This window comes from Oncorhynchus mykiss, chromosome 17, assembly GCF_057628025.1.
Source record: "Oncorhynchus mykiss isolate SJ-2025 chromosome 17, ASM5762802v1, whole genome shotgun sequence".
NCBI lineage: Eukaryota > Metazoa > Chordata > Actinopteri > Salmoniformes > Salmonidae > Oncorhynchus > Oncorhynchus mykiss.
In genome coordinates this window covers 34,230,002-34,248,488 of record NC_143038.1, presented here as the reverse complement: position 1 = coordinate 34,248,488, position 18,487 = coordinate 34,230,002, and the positions used below count along the sequence as shown (strand labels likewise).

Here is an 18,487-nt window from a genome sequence, read left to right as displayed (position 1 = left end):
GATCATCCATGGTGTGATTCTCATGATAGCACATGAGAATAATCTCTGGTATTGTGTTTTCTTGTTTCTCACGAACATGATGTCGTTGACTGTTTTCTTACAGCCCCATGGCAAAGGGGCGCGGGCTCCGGAGGCCTATTGCATCATCAGCCGGGTGGCCTGCTTTGGACTCTTTTCTAAGGTGAGCGTGGTGGCCAATGTAACACACACACATGCATTTGCAGACGCATGCACACACACTCGCACACCTACACAGACACTGAGAGTGTTGAACTGATGGTCTCATTCCGCAAGGATGTCTTCTAATCCTTACAGTAGATTATCTTTGCTGAGGCAGGTAAGGAGTCTATTTGTTGTCAGCAGTTTGTCTGTGTATTTATGTGGGCGTCTGAGTGCGTCTACTTGGGTGCACTGCACAGAAGTGTGTGTGTGTGTGTGCGTGAGAGGAAGATAAACCGTCTGTTTTTAGTTTTGCCCTCATAATCTTTTGCTCAGACACAGGGAGATATGATTTCCCTACTTTATTAGGCTCCAAAGGTACCTGATAGTCTGTTTATGATAAACGACTTATAACTATTTACAACCTGAGAGACACTCATCTACCTACACACACACACACACACACAAACTTAGATGACAACCTTATCAGCTAGATGAGTAATATAAAGCATTGATCATAAGTCTGATTTGCAATACACTTAAACCTGATGGTACATTCTAAATGGTATGCTTAATATTGAGGCCTGTCTTCCCGCAACAGAGCGCTACTATGGTTTTAATGGTTATTTATAATTCTATATCTATGTGTGCTTCAGATCTTTGATGAGGTGGAGAAGCGCCGGCAGATCTCTATGGCGATGATCTATCCATTCATGCAAAGCCTGAGGGAGGCGCCGTTCCCTGCTCCTGGAAACACTGTCAAGATCAAGAGCTTCATTCCAGAGTCTGGAACAGAGGTATGGAGTATCGATACACACACACAAATCAAATTCAAATCAAATTTATTTATATAGCCCTTCGTACATCAGCTGATGTCTCAAAGTGCTGTACAGAAACCCAGCCTAAAACCCCAAACAGCAAGCAATGCAGGTGTAGAAGCACGGTGGCTAGGAAAAACTCCCTAGAAACGCCAAAATCTAGGAAGAAACCTAGAGAGGAACCAGGCTATGGTTCACACACATACACACACACACACCAAGGTTGTTAAAATGTTTTTTATATTTGTTTTTATTTCTATTAGTTTTAAGATAGTTTTCAGATCCCCTTTACTACATTTAATTTATTTAAAGTTTTATAAAAACATTTCAATTGTTTAGTTTTAGTGTTAGTGACAGAAAGTAGCAAATGCCTGGGAGCAGTGGAGGTTGCTGAGGGGAGGACGGCTCATAATAATGGCTGGAAGGGAGCAAATGGAATGGCATCAAACCATGTGATGCCATTCCACTGGTTTTGCTCCAGCCATTCCCATGAGCCCGTCCTCCCCAATTTAAGGTGCCACCAACCTCCTGTGCCTGGGAGGCTGGGAGACATTTATGTGAGACTCTTGTGTTTTTTAATGTCACTTCTTGCCACTTGGTAGCAGTAATACATAGTGACGGGTCAGGTCATAGGTTAGGTTTAAAGGTAGACTCAGTGAGATGATGTAGATGCACAAAGTTAACAGTAGGTTGGAAGGTTTGACTGCGGTCAACTATAGGTTTCTGCAGTTGCTCTTCACTAATGTCATCCTGAAGCCATCGCCTGCATTGTGGGAGGCTGTATTATCAACCAGTCATTAGGATGTTTTTGTTTGACCCACGCGAACAAAGACATGATTGAAACAGGAGCCAATTTGCCGCAATTTATGGATACATACAAATAAATGTGATATTTAAGGCTCTCATTCATTTATTTTACAATGCACATTATATCATGTCAGTACAGCGTGTATCACAGGGGTTAGATACATGTTTATTTCGACATTTCTAAAGACGATGGCAACACTGCCATGTTGATCTGAGCCTGGCTGTTGGAAAACCACATTTCGGCGATCGCCGATGCACCTCCTCCAATTTCACTCCTTGACTTTTGCATACAGTCTGCTGCTTTAACCTTACCACCCTAACACACCCAATATCTGCTCATGACAAACGGCTACCATTTTTTTTTTAAATGATCTAATATCATTCTCAATGTGACCTGCCAGATTCAGAAGGTTGAAAACCCCATTAGAAAAAAATATATACACAGGGACACTTGGAAGTAGATCTTAACTGTTAATTTAACTGGAGAGGTTCCAACAAACTTGATGCACCATAGTACACGTCTGTCAGGAGCTCTATTGGGGCAGTCTCGTTAGATCTCTTATATACTGCTTACAGGCATGTTACAAAGGCATGATTTAGCTTAGTCATCATTCATCATTAAAGTTAGGTTCATGCATGTGACAGACCAGTACCTCACAAGGCTTCTTCTCTCCAAGCTGAGACCTTGAAAATGAGATTTTTTCATTAAATTGCAGATACTGATAGTCAGTCACTTGTATGAACACAGAAATTGGTTATTAGAAAAGCACAAACAGAATGGCACAAACAGAGTGCGGGAGAGCTTCAGGTAAAGCGTTAGGACCTTCATCCTAGATTACGGCACTAAGATACAGACACACAAACGTATACACACACTGAAGACCTGCTGTCGCTCTGCCCCTGGCCTGTGCGTCTCCAGATCATCAGTTTGACGAGGCCGTTGGACTCATGGTTGGAGCATGTGGATTTCCGGACACTGTTCCACTGTCTCACAAATGAGGAGGTGCTGAAGGTGTTTGCGTCCACCGTGCTTGAACGACGAATCATCTTCATGGCTGAAGAACTCAGGTACAACCCTAACCCCTACCCTAATCCTAACCCCAAAAAGGACATCACTGAGCCTGGGTTGTCTGGGACATGGGCAGGCCTGTTGTCTGCATGTTGAATGGATGTGAAGTTTGTACCTGCTTCCCCTCCTACAGTACCCTGTCTCAGGTGCTGCATGCAGTTGCGGCGCTGCTCTACCCGTTCACATGGCAACACACCTTCATCTCCATCGTTCCCTCAGTGCTGATTGATGTCGTCATGGCACCCACTCCCTACCTACTTGGTGTCCAAAGGAGCAAACTGGATGACGTCACCGACCAGAGTGATGTGAGTGTGTGTTCTGTGTCTGGCAGAGCAGAATAATGTGTTTGTGTATATGTCAGCTTAAAAAAAACACTGTGATGATGAGTTGTTTGTTGGGGAAAAAAGCCAGAATTGCCATTTTTATTTTTCCCAATAGGTTTCAAGGGATGCTTTGGGATTTTGGCAATGAAACCCTTTATCTACCTCCCCAGAGTCAGAGGAACTCATTAATACCATTTTTATGTCTCTGCATCCAATATGAACAAAGTTAGAGGTTGTTTCGTGAGCCAATGCTAACCAAAGTTAGCACAGTGACTGGAAATCTATGGTATCTACTAGCATGCTAGCAGTTACCATAACCTTCCAATCATTGTGCTAACGCTAGCTACTTCCTTCAAACTACACGCAGAGATATAAAAATGTTATCCGTGGGTTCATCTGACTCTGGGGAAGTAGATGCTGAAGTATGCCTTTTAAGGGCAGTTGTTGAGTGCCGTGAACAATCAGTTGTTTTACTGTCTGTTTACTGGTGTGTTTGGGTTAAGGCATTCTGGCTTCTACACTGTGTTACAGGCTGCAGATGGAAGCTATCCAGTGACACTCGTTAAGCAACTACTAACACGATTACAGTCTATGGAAAACACACACACTCGCTGGTTATCTCCAACCTGAAGATTTATGTTTGTCTATTTATTTGTGTGTGTGTGTCCTCTCTCTCTCCCCACACATGCAGATCTGTCTTAATGTGTGTTATTCTGTCTTACAAACAGATGCTCATTGTGGATCTGACAGAAGGAGCAGAGAAAACCTTCATAACCTGTGTAAGTATTGCATGTGCCGTATTTCCCCCCTCGGGTTCAGAAACAAACATACAGAAATAATCATAACACAATCATATCAGTAAACTAGTATCACTCCTCCTCACATGATTCTCATTTTGTATTGTGTGTGTGTGTGTGTGTGTGTGTGTGTGTGTGTGTGTGTGTGTGTGTGTGTGTGTGTGTGTGTGTGTGTGTGTGTGTGTGTGTGTGTGTGTGTGTGTGTGTGTGTGTGTGTGTGTGTGCAGTTCAGACCAGTTCTATTCAATGTTTTTCTCTCTCTCTGGCCAAATGTGTGTCTGTTCTCAGAAATTCCTAAACATTACCGCTGGTCTGACAACAACCTCTCAGGTTCCTGTCTGTGTGTGTATCCTCTCTCTCTGGCACAGATAGGAGATGAGAGCACCATCCTACCAGAGAAACTACAGGAGGAGCTTCTCCAGGCCTTGTGTTGCAGAAGAGACAACTCCAGTGAGTGGACCCGTCCTCCATTTTGTTTTGACGACGTAGAGATCTGATGACTAGGGCCAAACACAATCTGAGGGAATTTGTACTATCAACACATCCAGGGATTTCACTCTTGTTTATTGGGCTGAAATGGCTTTTTAAGAGGTTCCAGTAAACAGTTAAGGGTCTCACAGGTCACACCAAATAAGGATCTCCCGTTCGTCTACCGATCGTTCAGCGCGCTGTTGACCTCTGACTGCCGACATTTCCGTGCTACAGGTAAAATCGGTTTGCGCTTGGTTCACAAGTACTCTCAGCTGGCAAACACTATTGGTGTTTTCGAGCCTTTAAATAAAGAGTGACTCAGACTTTAATTCGATTTCAGCTAAGACTGACAAATCGAACCATATAAGTTAGCGTCACGGTCCATACAAACCCAATAATAGAACTGAGATCCTCTGAAGAATGAGTGAAAAAGAATATGGATGTGCAACAAAATGGGCTTCATGATTGCTGTAATAGAAATATACATATCTCGCACAGGGTTGGAGTAATGGATTTGTAAGGGATTACAGAAAAACGGTAACTGTAATCAGTTACGGTACCAGAAATAATATTGTAATCAGATTACAGATTCTTTGGAAAAACTAGATTCCTTTTTAAATTCAGAAAGGATGTTTTCTCAATGACATTCAAATCAGTATTAAAAAATGTTTTATTTATTTATTTATTTAGAATTTTTACCCCTTTTTCGTGGTATCCAATTGTTGTAGTAGCTACTATCTTGTCTCATCGCTACAACTCCCGTACGGGCTCGGGAGAGACGAAGGTTGAAAGTCATGCATCCTCCAATACACAACCCAACCAAGCCGCACTGCTTCTTAACACAGAAGATCCAACCCGGAAGCCAGCCGCACCAGTGTGTCGGAGGAAACACAGTGCACCTGGCAACCTTGGTTAGCGCGCACTGCGCCCCGCCCGTCACTGGTGCGCGATGAGACAAAGACATCCCTACCGACCAATCCCTCCCTAACCCGGACGACGTTAGGCCAATTGTGCGTCGCCCCGGTTACGACAGAGCCTGGGCGCGAACCCAGGGACTCTGATGGCACAGCGGGCGCTGCAGTACAGCGCCCTTAACCACTGCGCCACCCGGGAGGCTGAAAAATATTTTTGGGTCCACCCTCAGGTGTCTCATGTCTGACCACAAGTCAGAGACCACTATGATGACACACCAAATGTGTATGATGGATCGCGGGAAAAGAGCAGGAATAGGCTTTTGTGGGCTACAGTCCAAGCTATGTCTTCCAATGGTGCGACTGATGTCATCCAAAGATTTTCCAACCTGAAAAAACGCTTGGAGGTAAGGATGAGAGCAGTGGTGTCGTCTATGGCGATACGGATATCACTAATTATTGATATCTACATGTTGTGAATCACACTGCTACTCTCTGATTTAGCTATTTGCGCCTTACGGATTATGGTTGTTGTGGATGGCTGTTCAGAAATCTAAATGTGTATTTGAACCCAATAATGGTTGAATTCAAGAAGTTTAAGCTGTTTATCAATCATTGTTTTTGAAACCAGTGGACAGTGCGCTCAACAGCTGCATAGGGTGGATCCCAGCCTATGGAATAAAATCTCAATCTAATTCATAAAATCTCAATCTAATTCATGCTGATGAAAAACAAATACGTTCGTAGGCCTAATGGACACATGCTCAAACTTGCACACTTTTGATAGACTTAAAAGGGGCAATCTGTAGTTGCTATTGTCACAGCTTATTTCCTCCTCTTCGTCTGAAGAGTGCAGCGTGGTAAGTGTCCATAGTTGTTTTTAATGAATAAACCAAAACAAAAACCGAAACGGGAATAACCGAAACAGTAACGTGTGGTGAAACAGACACGGAATCAATCACCCACAGAATATGGCTGCCTAAATATGGTTCCCAATCAGAGACAACGATAGACAGCTGCCTCTAATTGTGAACCAATCTAGGCAACCATAGACATACAATATACCTAGAAAGGAAACAGCCCCATAAACATACAAAACCCCTAGACCAGACAAAAACACATACATCACCCGTGTCACACCCTGACCTAACCAAAATAACATGGAAAACAAAGAATACTAAGGTCAGGGTGTGACAGTTATATCCATTTTTGGACTTATAAATCATATTAATGTAAAAATATTATATGTAGTAGAAAGCGATGGGTTAGACGAAGCCTACACAACCAACCAATAAAGTAAAATATAACATCCATATATGGCCAGCTATGTAAACTTTTACATTGATTTATCCTGCAATAGATGTCATTCAATTGGTAACATCCATTTTTGTCGTCTTCTAATACCTCTTAAGGGGAAAGTAATCTAAAAGTAAATTAAAGCAATCAGATTACGTTACTGAGTTTGGGTAATCCAAAAAATACGCTACTGATTACAATTTTGGACGGGTAACTAGTAACTAACGGATTACATTTAAAAAGTAACCTTCCCAACCCTGCTCTCGCATACCACACTGTGGTACATTGTGTTGTTGGGGAAACATACTGTACAAACATGAATACCCAGGGCTTGACCGTGGCACAACCCTGGAAATTCCACTCTAGGTACTGCATAGAGGTCGGCCGATTATTATTATTTTTTTGTGTGTAATAATGACAATTACAACAATACTGAATAAACACTTATTTTAACTTAATATAATACATCAATAAAATACATTTAGCCTCAAATAAATAATGAAACATGTTCAATTTGGTTTAAATAATGCAAAAACAAAGTGTTGGAGAAGAAAATAAAAGTGCAATATGTGCCATGTAAAAAGGCTAACGTTTAAGTTCCTTGCTCAGAACATGAGAGCATATGAAAGCTGGTGGTTCCTTTTTAACATGAGTCTTCAATATTCCCAGGTAAGAAGTTTTAGGTTGTAGTTATTGTAGGACTATTTCTCTCTATACCATTTGTATTTCATATACCTTTGACTATTGGATGTTCTTATAGGCACGTTAGTATTGCCAGTGTAACAGTATAGCTTCCGTGCCTCTCCTCCCTCCTACCTCCCTTCCATCGACAACAGCCACCCTCGAAGCAGCATTACCCATGCAGAGCAAGGGGAACAACTACTCCAAGTCTCAGAGCAAATGGCGTTTGAAACGCTATTAGCGCGCACCCCGCTAACTAGCTAGCCATTTCACATCGGTTACACCAGCCTAATCTCGGGAGTTGATAGGCTTGAAGTCATAAACAGCGCAATGCTTGAAGCATTGCGAAGAGCTGCTGGCAAAACGCACGAAAGTGCTGTTTGAATGAATGCTTACGAGCCTGCTGGTGCCTACCATCGCTCAGTCAGACTGCTATATCAAATCGTAGACTTAATTATAACTTAATAACACACAGAAATACGAGCCGTAGGTCATTAATATGGTCGAATCCTTAAACTATCATCTCGAAAACAAAACGTTTATTCTTTCAGTGAAATACGGAACCGTTCCGTATTTTATCTAACGGGTGGCATCCATAAGTCTAAATATTCCTGTTACATTGCACAACCTTCAATGTTATGTCATAATTACGTAAAATTCTGGCAAATGAGTTCGCAACGAGCCAGGCGGCCAAAAATGTTGACTGCGTGCAATGAAGGCAAGAGAAGTGACACAATTTTACTGGTTAATATTTCCTGCTAACCTGGATTTCTTTTAGCTAAATATGCAGGTTTAAAAATATATACTTCTGTGTATTGATTTTAAGAAAGGCATTGATGTTTATGGTTAGGTACATTCGTGCAACGATTGTGCTTTTTTTGCAAATGCGCTTTTGTTAAATCATCCCCCGTTTGGCGAAGTTGGCTGTCTTTGTTAGGAAGAAATAGTCTTCACACAGTTCGCAACGAGCCAGGCGGCCCAAACTGCTGCATATACCCTGACTCTGTTGCAAGAGAAGTGACACAATTTTCCTAGTTAAAAGAAATTCATGTTACTATGTTAATATTAACTAAATATGCAAGTTTAAAAATATATACTTGTGTATTGATTTTAAGAAAGGCATTGATGTTTATGGTTAGGTACACTTTGGAACAACGACAGTCCTGTTTTGCGAATGAGCAACGCATCGATTATATGCAACGCAGGACACGCTAGATAAACTAGTAATATCATCAACCATGTGTAGTTAACTATTGATTATGATTGATTGTTTTTTATAAGATAAGTTTAATACTAGCTAGCAACTTACCTTGGCTTCTTACTGCATTCGCGTAACAGGCAGGCTCCTCGTGGAGTGCAATGTAAGGCAGGTGGTTAGAGCGTTGGACTAGTTAACCATAAGGTTGCAAGATTGAATCCCCGATCTAACAAGGTAAGAATCTGTCGTTCTGCCCCTGAACAAGGCAGTTAACCCACCGTTCATTGAAAATAAGAATGTGTTCTTAACTGACATGCCTAGTTAAATAAAGGTGTAAAAAAAAAATTGGCCAAATCGGTGTCCAAAAATACAGATTTACGTTTGTTATGAAAACTTGAATTCGGCCCTAATCGGCCCTAATTAATCGGTCGACCTCTAGTACTGCAATGCCTAAGTTGATCCAGCAACCGGGTCTCAGAGCATTTTGTGTTATTCTGTATGTAAATCCGTGACACTCTTTAGTTTGAAATGTTACATTTGGTATGGTTTCAGAGGACGGATGGTTACTTAAGGCAAAAATGAAAGGAGGGTGGTTGGTCGGGCGAACTTCTAGTAACCCAAAAGTTGCGAGGTCAATCTCATCATGGACAACTTTAGCTAATTAGTCATTTTGTAATAATTTTTTAGCTACTTTGGAACTACTTAGCATGTTAGCTCACCCTTCATCTAACCCTTTAACCTAACTCCTAAACTTAACCCTAACCCCTAGCTTAGCTAACGTTAGCCACCTAGCTAACGTTAGCCACCTAGCTAGAATTCGTAACATATAATACGTTTTACAAATTCGTGACATATTGTACATATGGCAAATTCGTAACATATAATACAAATTGTAATGGGTAACATCATACGAAATGGGTGATGGACATCCTCAAATTAATACATACCATACGAAACGTAACATATCATTCTAATTGGAGTATACGGTATTTACGTACAGAATAATATGAAATGCTCTGAGACCAGGTTGGATCCAGACACAGACGCTACTCCTCAACCCCTACGCTCTCATACAAACAGACCCAAGCCCCACATACACTTTCACCATGTTTTGTGGTTGCCATACAGTTGTCTTCTGCTTTCCAACCTATGATTGTGTCAATATCATAGGATGTCTTATAGCAGACAATACTTTAAAACTGACTGAATCTTCTGTTCACGGCGTGTTTTGTCCAGCCTCAGAACATAGTAGAGGCGTGTTGTCGGAGGACTTCCAACATGTGTTTTTATAGACACCTCCTCAGCATCCTGACTGAAATCGTAGACTTAATTATAACTTAATAACACACAGAAATACGAGCCGTAGGTCATTAATATGGTCGAATCCTTAAACTATCATCTCGAAAACAAAACGTTTATTCTTTCAGTGAAATACGGAACCGTTCCGTATTTTATCTAACGGGTGGCATCCATAAGTCTAAATATTCCTGTTACATTGCACAACCTTCAATGTTATGTCATAATTACGTAAAATTCTGGCAAATGAGTTCGCAACGAGCCAGGCGGCCAAAAATGTTGACTGCGTGCAATGAAGGCAAGAGAAGTGACACAATTTTACTGGTTAATATTTCCTGCTAACCTGGATTTCTTTTAGCTAAATATGCAGGTTTAAAAATATATACTTCTGTGTATTGATTTTAAGAAAGGCATTGATGTTTATGGTTAGGTACATTCGTGCAACGATTGTGCTTTTTTTGCAAATGCGCTTTTGTTAAATCATCCCCCGTTTGGCGAAGTTGGCTGTCTTTGTTAGGAAGAAATAGTCTTCACACAGTTCGCAACGAGCCAGGCGGCCCAAACTGCTGCATATACCCTGACTCTGTTGCAAGAGAAGTGACACAATTTTCCTAGTTAAAAGAAATTCATGTTACTATGTTAATATTAACTAAATATGCAAGTTTAAAAATATATACTTGTGTATTGATTTTAAGAAAGGCATTGATGTTTATGGTTAGGTACACTTTGGAACAACGACAGTCCTGTTTTGCGAATGAGCAACGCATCGATTATATGCAACGCAGGACACGCTAGATAAACTAGTAATATCATCAACCATGTGTAGTTAACTATTGATTATGATTGATTGTTTTTTATAAGATAAGTTTAATACTAGCTAGCAACTTACCTTGGCTTCTTACTGCATTCGCGTAACAGGCAGGCTCCTCGTGGAGTGCAATGTAAGGCAGGTGGTTAGAGCGTTGGACTAGTTAACCATAAGGTTGCAAGATTGAATCCCCGATCTAACAAGGTAAGAATCTGTCGTTCTGCCCCTGAACAAGGCAGTTAACCCACCGTTCATTGAAAATAAGAATGTGTTCTTAACTGACATGCCTAGTTAAATAAAGGTGTAAAAAAAAAATTGGCCAAATCGGTGTCCAAAAATACAGATTTACGTTTGTTATGAAAACTTGAATTCGGCCCTAATCGGCCCTAATTAATCGGTCGACCTCTAGTACTGCAATGCCTAAGTTGATCCAGCAACCGGGTCTCAGAGCATTTTGTGTTATTCTGTATGTAAATCCGTGACACTCTTTAGTTTGAAATGTTACATTTGGTATGGTTTCAGAGGACGGATGGTTACTTAAGGCAAAAATGAAAGGAGGGTGGTTGGTCGGGCGAACTTCTAGTAACCCAAAAGTTGCGAGGTCAATCTCATCATGGACAACTTTAGCTAATTAGTCATTTTGTAATAATTTTTTAGCTACTTTGGAACTACTTAGCATGTTAGCTCACCCTTCATCTAACCCTTTAACCTAACTCCTAAACTTAACCCTAACCCCTAGCTTAGCTAACGTTAGCCACCTAGCTAACGTTAGCCACCTAGCTAGAATTCGTAACATATAATACGTTTTACAAATTCGTGACATATTGTACATATGGCAAATTCGTAACATATAATACAAATTGTAATGGGTAACATCATACGAAATGGGTGATGGACATCCTCAAATTAATACATACCATACGAAACGTAACATATCATTCTAATTGGAGTATACGGTATTTACGTACAGAATAATATGAAATGCTCTGAGACCAGGTTGGATCCAGACACAGACGCTACTCCTCAACCCCTACGCTCTCATACAAACAGACCCAAGCCCCACATACACTTTCACCATGTTTTGTGGTTGCCATACAGTTGTCTTCTGCTTTCCAACCTATGATTGTGTCAATATCATAGGATGTCTTATAGCAGACAATACTTTAAAACTGACTGAATCTTCTGTTCACGGCGTGTTTTGTCCAGCCTCAGAACATAGTAGAGGCGTGTTGTCGGAGGACTTCCAACATGTGTTTTTATAGACACCTCCTCAGCATCCTGACTGAAACGTCTGTATTCTCTTCACTCTGTGTTTTGTGTCTAGCCTCAGAGGAGTTAAACAAGGTGGTCTCGGAGGCCTTCCTCTCCTTCTTTGTGAAGACGGTGGGTCACTTCTCCTCCCATGTCAAAGGCAGCAGCGGTAGGCAGCCCGGGGTGTTCCAGAAGAAGAGCTTCTGCAAGGCCTCCGAGCACAAGGCCAGCCAACATTTTGTCAAGCGTTTTATCCAGACACAGATGTTTGACATCTTCATACAGGAAGTGGAGAGACGGCCCACACAGGAAGGTCTGACCGCATCACTACCTGACAGAATAGAATGTAGTAGAATACAATATATCTTTGTACTTCCAAAGATAGATGTGTGGGTAACTTTAAAAACATTTTTCATAGATGCATATTCACTTACCCACCTAGCAAAAATGTGTTTTTCACCTGTCTTGTTTTTTTTTTTAGGATTCTTCCACAAAAAAATTGCGGAGTACCAAGAGAGTAAGAAGAAAGAGAAAGCAAAGAGAGGTGAGAGGGCTTGTGGTGTAAATATAGGCATCTTCAGACAAAATAAACAACTTATTTGTCACATGCTTCTTAAAAGAACAGGTATAGACCAACAGTGAAATGCTTACGTGTCCTTTATCAACGATACAGAGTTAAATCAGTTCACTGGTCACGATGGCAACACCCACCCGTAGCATGCGCTCCAGCAGGTGTATCTCACTGATCATCCCTAAAGCCAAAACCTAATTTGGCCGCCTTTCCTTCCAGTTCTCTGCTGCCTGCAACTGGAACGAATTGCAAAAATCTCTGAAGTTGGAGACTTTTATCTCCCTCACCAACTTTAAACATCTGCTATCTGAGCAGCTAACCGATCGCTGCAGCTGTACATAGTCCATCGGTATATAGCCCACTCAATTTACCTACCTCATCCCCATACTGTTTTTATTTCATTTACTTTTCTGCTCTTTTGCACACCAGTATCTCTACCTGCACATGTTCATCTGATCATTTATCACTCCAGTGTTAATCTGCTAAATTGTGATTATTCACTCCTATGGCCTATTTATTGCCTACCTCCTCATGCCTTTTGCACACAATGTATATAGATTTTTTCCTTTTTTTCCCTACTATGTTATTGACTTTATTGTTTATTGTTTACTCCATGTGTAACTCTGTGTTGTTGTCTGTTCACACTGCTATGCTTTATCTTGGCCAGGTCGCAGTTGCAAATGAGAACTTGTTCTCAACTAGCCTACCTGGTTAAATAAAGGTGAAATAAAAATATGAAATAAAAAAAATATTTAAAATAGAAATAGTGACACGAGGAATAAATAATTTTTTTACAGTTATATAACACTGTGTACAATGTCAAATAGTTGTATACAGTTGTGATGCTGGCTGAGGGTGACAGTATAGGATTTTTATAACATTTGTTGGGGGCTAGATCAGATTTAAAAGTGCGGCTACAAAGTAGATTCCATCAATATAATTGTCTGCATAATTTCCAATCCCCAATATATATTTGCATGCATACATACATGCATGCATAGTACCAGTCAAAAGTTTGAACACACCTATTCATTTCATGATTTTTTTTATACTTTCTAATAATAGTGAATACATCAAAACTATGAAATAACACACATGGAATAATCTAGTAACCCAAACAAGTGTTAAACAAATCAAAATATATATTTGAGATTCTTCAAAGTAGCCACCCTTTGCCTTGGTGACAGCTTTGCACACTCTTGGCATTCACTCAACCAGCTTCATGAGGTAGTCACCTGGAATGCATTTCAATTAACAGGTGTGTCTTAATTTGTGGAATTTCTTTCCTTCTTAATGCGTTTGAGCCAATCAGTTGTGTTGTAACAAGGTAGAGATGGTACACAGAAGATAGCACTATTTGGTAAAATAAGTCCATATTATGGCAAGAACAGCTCAAATAAGTAAAGAGAAACAACATTCCATCATTACATTAAGACATGAAGGTCAGTCAATTTGGAAAATTTCAAGAACTTTGAAAGTTTCTTCAAGTTCATTTGCAAAAACCATCAAGCGCTGTGATGAAACTGGCTCTCATGTGGACTGCCACTGGAAAGGAAGACCCAGAGTTGCCTCTGCTGCAGAGGATAAGTTCATTAGTGTTATCAGCCTCAGAAATTGCAGCCCAAATAAATTATTAACTGACCCATATCAACATCAACTGTTCAGAGAAGACGGAGTGAATCAGGCCGTCATGGTCGAATTGCTGCAAAGTAACCACTACTACAGGACACCAATAAGAAGAGACTTGCTTGGGCCAAGAAGCACGAGCAATGGACATTAGACCGGTGAAAATCTGTCCTTTTTGGTCTGAGGAGTCCAAATTTGAGATTTTTGGTTCCAACCGCCGTGTCTTTGTGAGACGCATTGTAGGTGAACGGATGATCTCTGCATGTGTGGTTCCCACTGTGAAGCATGGATGAGGAGGTGTGATGGTGTTGAGTTGCTTTGCTGGTGACACTGTCTGTGATTTTATTTAGAATTCAAGGCACACTTAACCAGCATGGCTACGACCGCATTCTGCAGCGATACGCCATCCCATCCAGGTTTGCGCTTAGTGGGACTATCATTTTGTTTTTCAACAGGACCCAATTGAGAGGGTTTGGGATGAGTTGGAAAAGCATTCCAGGTGAAGCTGGTTGAGAGAATGCCAAGAGTGTGCAGAGCTGTCATCAAGGCAAAGGGTGGCTACTTTGAAGAATCTCAAATATAAAATATATTTCAAATTGTATTTGTCACATGCGCCGAATACAACAACGAATACCTTATAGTGAAATGTTTACTTAGAAGCCCTTAAACAACAATGCGGTTTTAAGAAAATCCCCCCCCCCCAAAAAAAAGTAAGAGATAAGAATAACAAATAATTAAAGATGTAAATAACAATAGTGTCACGTTCTGACCTTAGTTCCTTTGTTTTGTCTTTGTTTTAGTATGGTCAGGGCGTGAGTTGGGGTGGGCAGTCTGTTCTTTTTTCTATAATTTGGGATTTCTGTGTTTGGCCTGGTATGGTTCTCAATCAGAGGCAGCTGTCAATCGTTGTCCCTGATTGAGAACCATACTTAAGTAGCCTGGTTTCACCTTTGAATTGTGGGTGATTATTTTCTGTTCAGTGTTTTATTGTATTCACCGTTCAGGACTGTTTCGTTCTCTTGTGTTCATGATAATACATTATCAATATGGACACTTGCTGCGCATTGGTCCTCCTCTTCTTCCACCAACAACGGCCGTTGCAAATAGCGTCACTGTATACAGGGGGTACCGGTGTCGAGGTAATTATGTACATGTAGGTAGTTAAAGTGTCTATGCATAGATAATAACTGAGAGTAGCAGCAGCATGGGGGGGGAGGCAATACAAATAGTCTGGGTAGCCATTTGATTAGCTATTGTAATGGTTTTCTTCCGCTGAAGGAGAGGAGGACCAAAATGCAGCGTGGTTAGTGTTCAACATCTTTAATATAGACGATAAACGAGAACACTACAAAATACAAAACAACAAATGTGAAAACCGAAACAGTCCTTTCTGGTGCTTAAACACAAAGACAGAAGACAATCACCCACAAAATACCCAAAGAACATGGCTGCCTAAATATGGTTCCCAATCAGAGACAACGACAGACAGCTGCCTCTAATTGAGAACCAATCTAGGCAACCATAGACATACAAAACTACCTAGAAAGGAAACAGCCCCATAAATGTACAAAACCTCTAGACCAGACAAAAACACATAAATCCCCCATGTCACACCCTGACCTAACCAAAATAACAAAGAAAACTAGGATAACTAAGGCCAGGGCGTGACAGCTATTCAGGAGTCTTATGGCTTGGGGATAGAAGCTGTTTAGAAGCCTCTGGGACCTACACTACCATTCAAAAGTTTGGTCACTTAGAAATGTCCTTGTTTTTGAAAGAAAAGCAAAAACAATTTGTCCATCTAACATAACATCAAATTGATCAGAAACAGTGTTGACATTGTTAATGTTGTAAATGACTATTGTAGCTGGAAATGGCAGATTTTTTTAAATGGAATACATAGGCGTACAGAGGCCCATTGTCAGCAACAATCACTCCTGTGTTTCAATGGCACGTTGTGTTAGCTAATCTAAGTGTACAATTTTAAAAGGCAAATTGATCATTAGAAAACCCTTTTGCAATTATGTTAGCACAGCTGAAAACTGTTGTCCTCATTAAAGAAGCAATAAATCAGCCTTTAGACTAGTTGAGTATCTGGAGCATCCGCATTTGTGGGTTCGATTACAGGCTCAAAATGGCCAGAAACAAATAACTTTCTTCTGAAATTCATCAATCTATTCTTGTTCTGAGAAATGAAGGCTATTCCATGCGAGAAATTGCCAAGAAACTGAAGATCTCGTACAACGCTGTGTACTACTCCCTTCACAGAACAGCGCAAACTGGCGCTAACCACAATAGAAAGAGGAGTGGGAGGCCCTGGTGCACAAATGAGCAAGAGGACAAGTACATTAGAGTTTCTAGTTTGAGAAACAGACGCCTCACAAGTCCTCAACTGGCAGCTTCATTAAATAGTACCCGCAAAACACCAGTCTCAACGTCAACAGTGAAGAGGCGACTCTGGGATGCTAGCCTTCTAGGCAGAGTTGCAAAGAAAAAGCCATATCTCAGACTGGCCAATAAAAAGAAAAGATTAAGATGAGCAAAAGAACACACACCGGACAGAGGGACTCTGCCTAGAAGGCAGCATCCTGGTGTCGCTAGGAGCGCCGCCACTAGGAGCGCCACCTCTGGTAGCGTTTTCCTGTTTGCTTATAGCGGAATACAGCTCATTGAGTGAGGTTTTAGTTCCAGCCTCGGTCTGTGGTGGTTTGTAGACAGCTACGAAAAATACAGATAAACTCTAGGTAGATGGTGTGGTCAACAGCTTATCATGAGATACTTTACCTCAGGTGAGCAAAACCTTGAGACTTCCTTAGATATCATGCACCAGCTATTGTTTACAGATATGCATAGGGCCCTTACCCCGTGTCTTACCAGAGGCTGCTGTTCTGTCCTGCCGATAGAGCGTGAAGCATGGAGGAGGAGGTGTGATGGTGTGGGGGTCCTTTGCTGGTGACACTATCAGTGATTTATTTAGATTTCAAGGCACACTTAGCCAGCATGGGTACCACAGCATTCTACAGCGATATGCCATCCCATCTGGTTTGCACTTAATGTGAATATCATTTTGTTTTTCAACAGGACAATTACCAAAAACACATCACCAGGCTGTGTAAGGACTATTTGACCAAGGAGAGTGATGGACTGCTGCATCAGATGACTTGGCCTCCACAATCACCTGACCTCAACCCAATAGAAATGGTTTGGGAATAGTTGGACCTCAGAGTAAAGCAAGAGCCGCCAACAAGTGCTCTGCATATGTGGGAACTCCTTCAAGACTGTTCAAAAAGCATTCCAGGTGAAGCTGGTTGAGAGAATGCCAAGAGTTTGCAAAGCTGTCATCAAGGCAAAGGGTGGCTACTTTGAAGAATCTCAAATATATATTTTGATTTGTTTAACTTTTTTTGTTACTACATGATTATTTCATAGTTTTGATGTCTTCACTATTCTACAATGTAGAAAATAGTAAAAAAATTGTAAAAATAAAGAAATCCTGGAATGAGTAGATATGTCAACTTTTGACTGTTACTGTATATGGCACAGTTGTCCCTTGTTTTGGTTCTTAAATACAAGTGATATACTTTTTTGAAAATCAGAATTGTCTTTAACCAATGTTGGTCTTTAATGCAGGGTAAACAGCCAAGTTCCTTACTTTTTCCCACTTCCACTTGCCTCTTCCATTTTTGTGGTAATGCTGGATTTAGTTGGTTGTATTTTTGGGTAGAGTGGACATTTCCATGTTTTTTGGGGGGGGTAAAAATGTGTAAAAAATAAAGTAAGTCTCACACTCATGTATAAACTCCCAGCAATTTAATGGGTATTTATCAACGTTTCGGCATCACTGTGCCTTCCTCAGGGTAATTTCATGAATACTTGAATGCTTTATGTAGACAAACAGTGCAATTAGTGTAACCAATGACAATAGTGAGAGGTGTCATAATGATTAAGTCAATTCAAATGAACTAGTGAAATGGTTACAAAATACTATATGGCATATTAAATATATTACGCTATTATCATATAGAAACAATAGAATATTGTACATCATATTAGCATCAACATGCATTTTTATTTAATTCAATTTCATTTTTGTTACATGTAATCTTTTGGTTCAACCTTAATATATAATGGGCATCAACAGGGGGAACATATTAGGTGTACGATAATAAGCTGAAAAAATAGTTGTTCAATTTATAAGACTTGCTCATGAAGGAACATTTGTCCATAAGGGCCTGAGATAAAAGTCAATATTCAGACCACTAGGGGTCAATGTTTTTAGATAGGATATCTAGTAAGCCTCCCTTTGTAGTAGTAGGATCTCGATGTTACCTCCCCTCCTTGGTAGAGCAACATGCTCAATGCCTGTGTATTTGAGGGAGGAGATGGGATGGTTACCTTCAACAGA

At 40.7% G+C, this 18,487-nt stretch overlaps 1 protein-coding gene across 1 annotated transcript; it reads left to right on the top strand.

The window, feature by feature from the left end:
- Positions 1–12,163: 12,163 nt before the first annotated feature.
- LOC100653435 (FK506 binding protein 3) lies at positions 12,164–17,872 on the top strand (the record flags this gene model as incomplete). Its single annotated transcript, NM_001246329.2, is given in 3 exon segments — positions 12,164–12,198; positions 12,367–12,429; positions 17,164–17,872. Coding segments are annotated over 3 exon segments (133 nt in total), but the record flags the coding sequence as incomplete, so codon positions are not given.
- Positions 17,873–18,487: the final 615 nt, after the last annotated feature.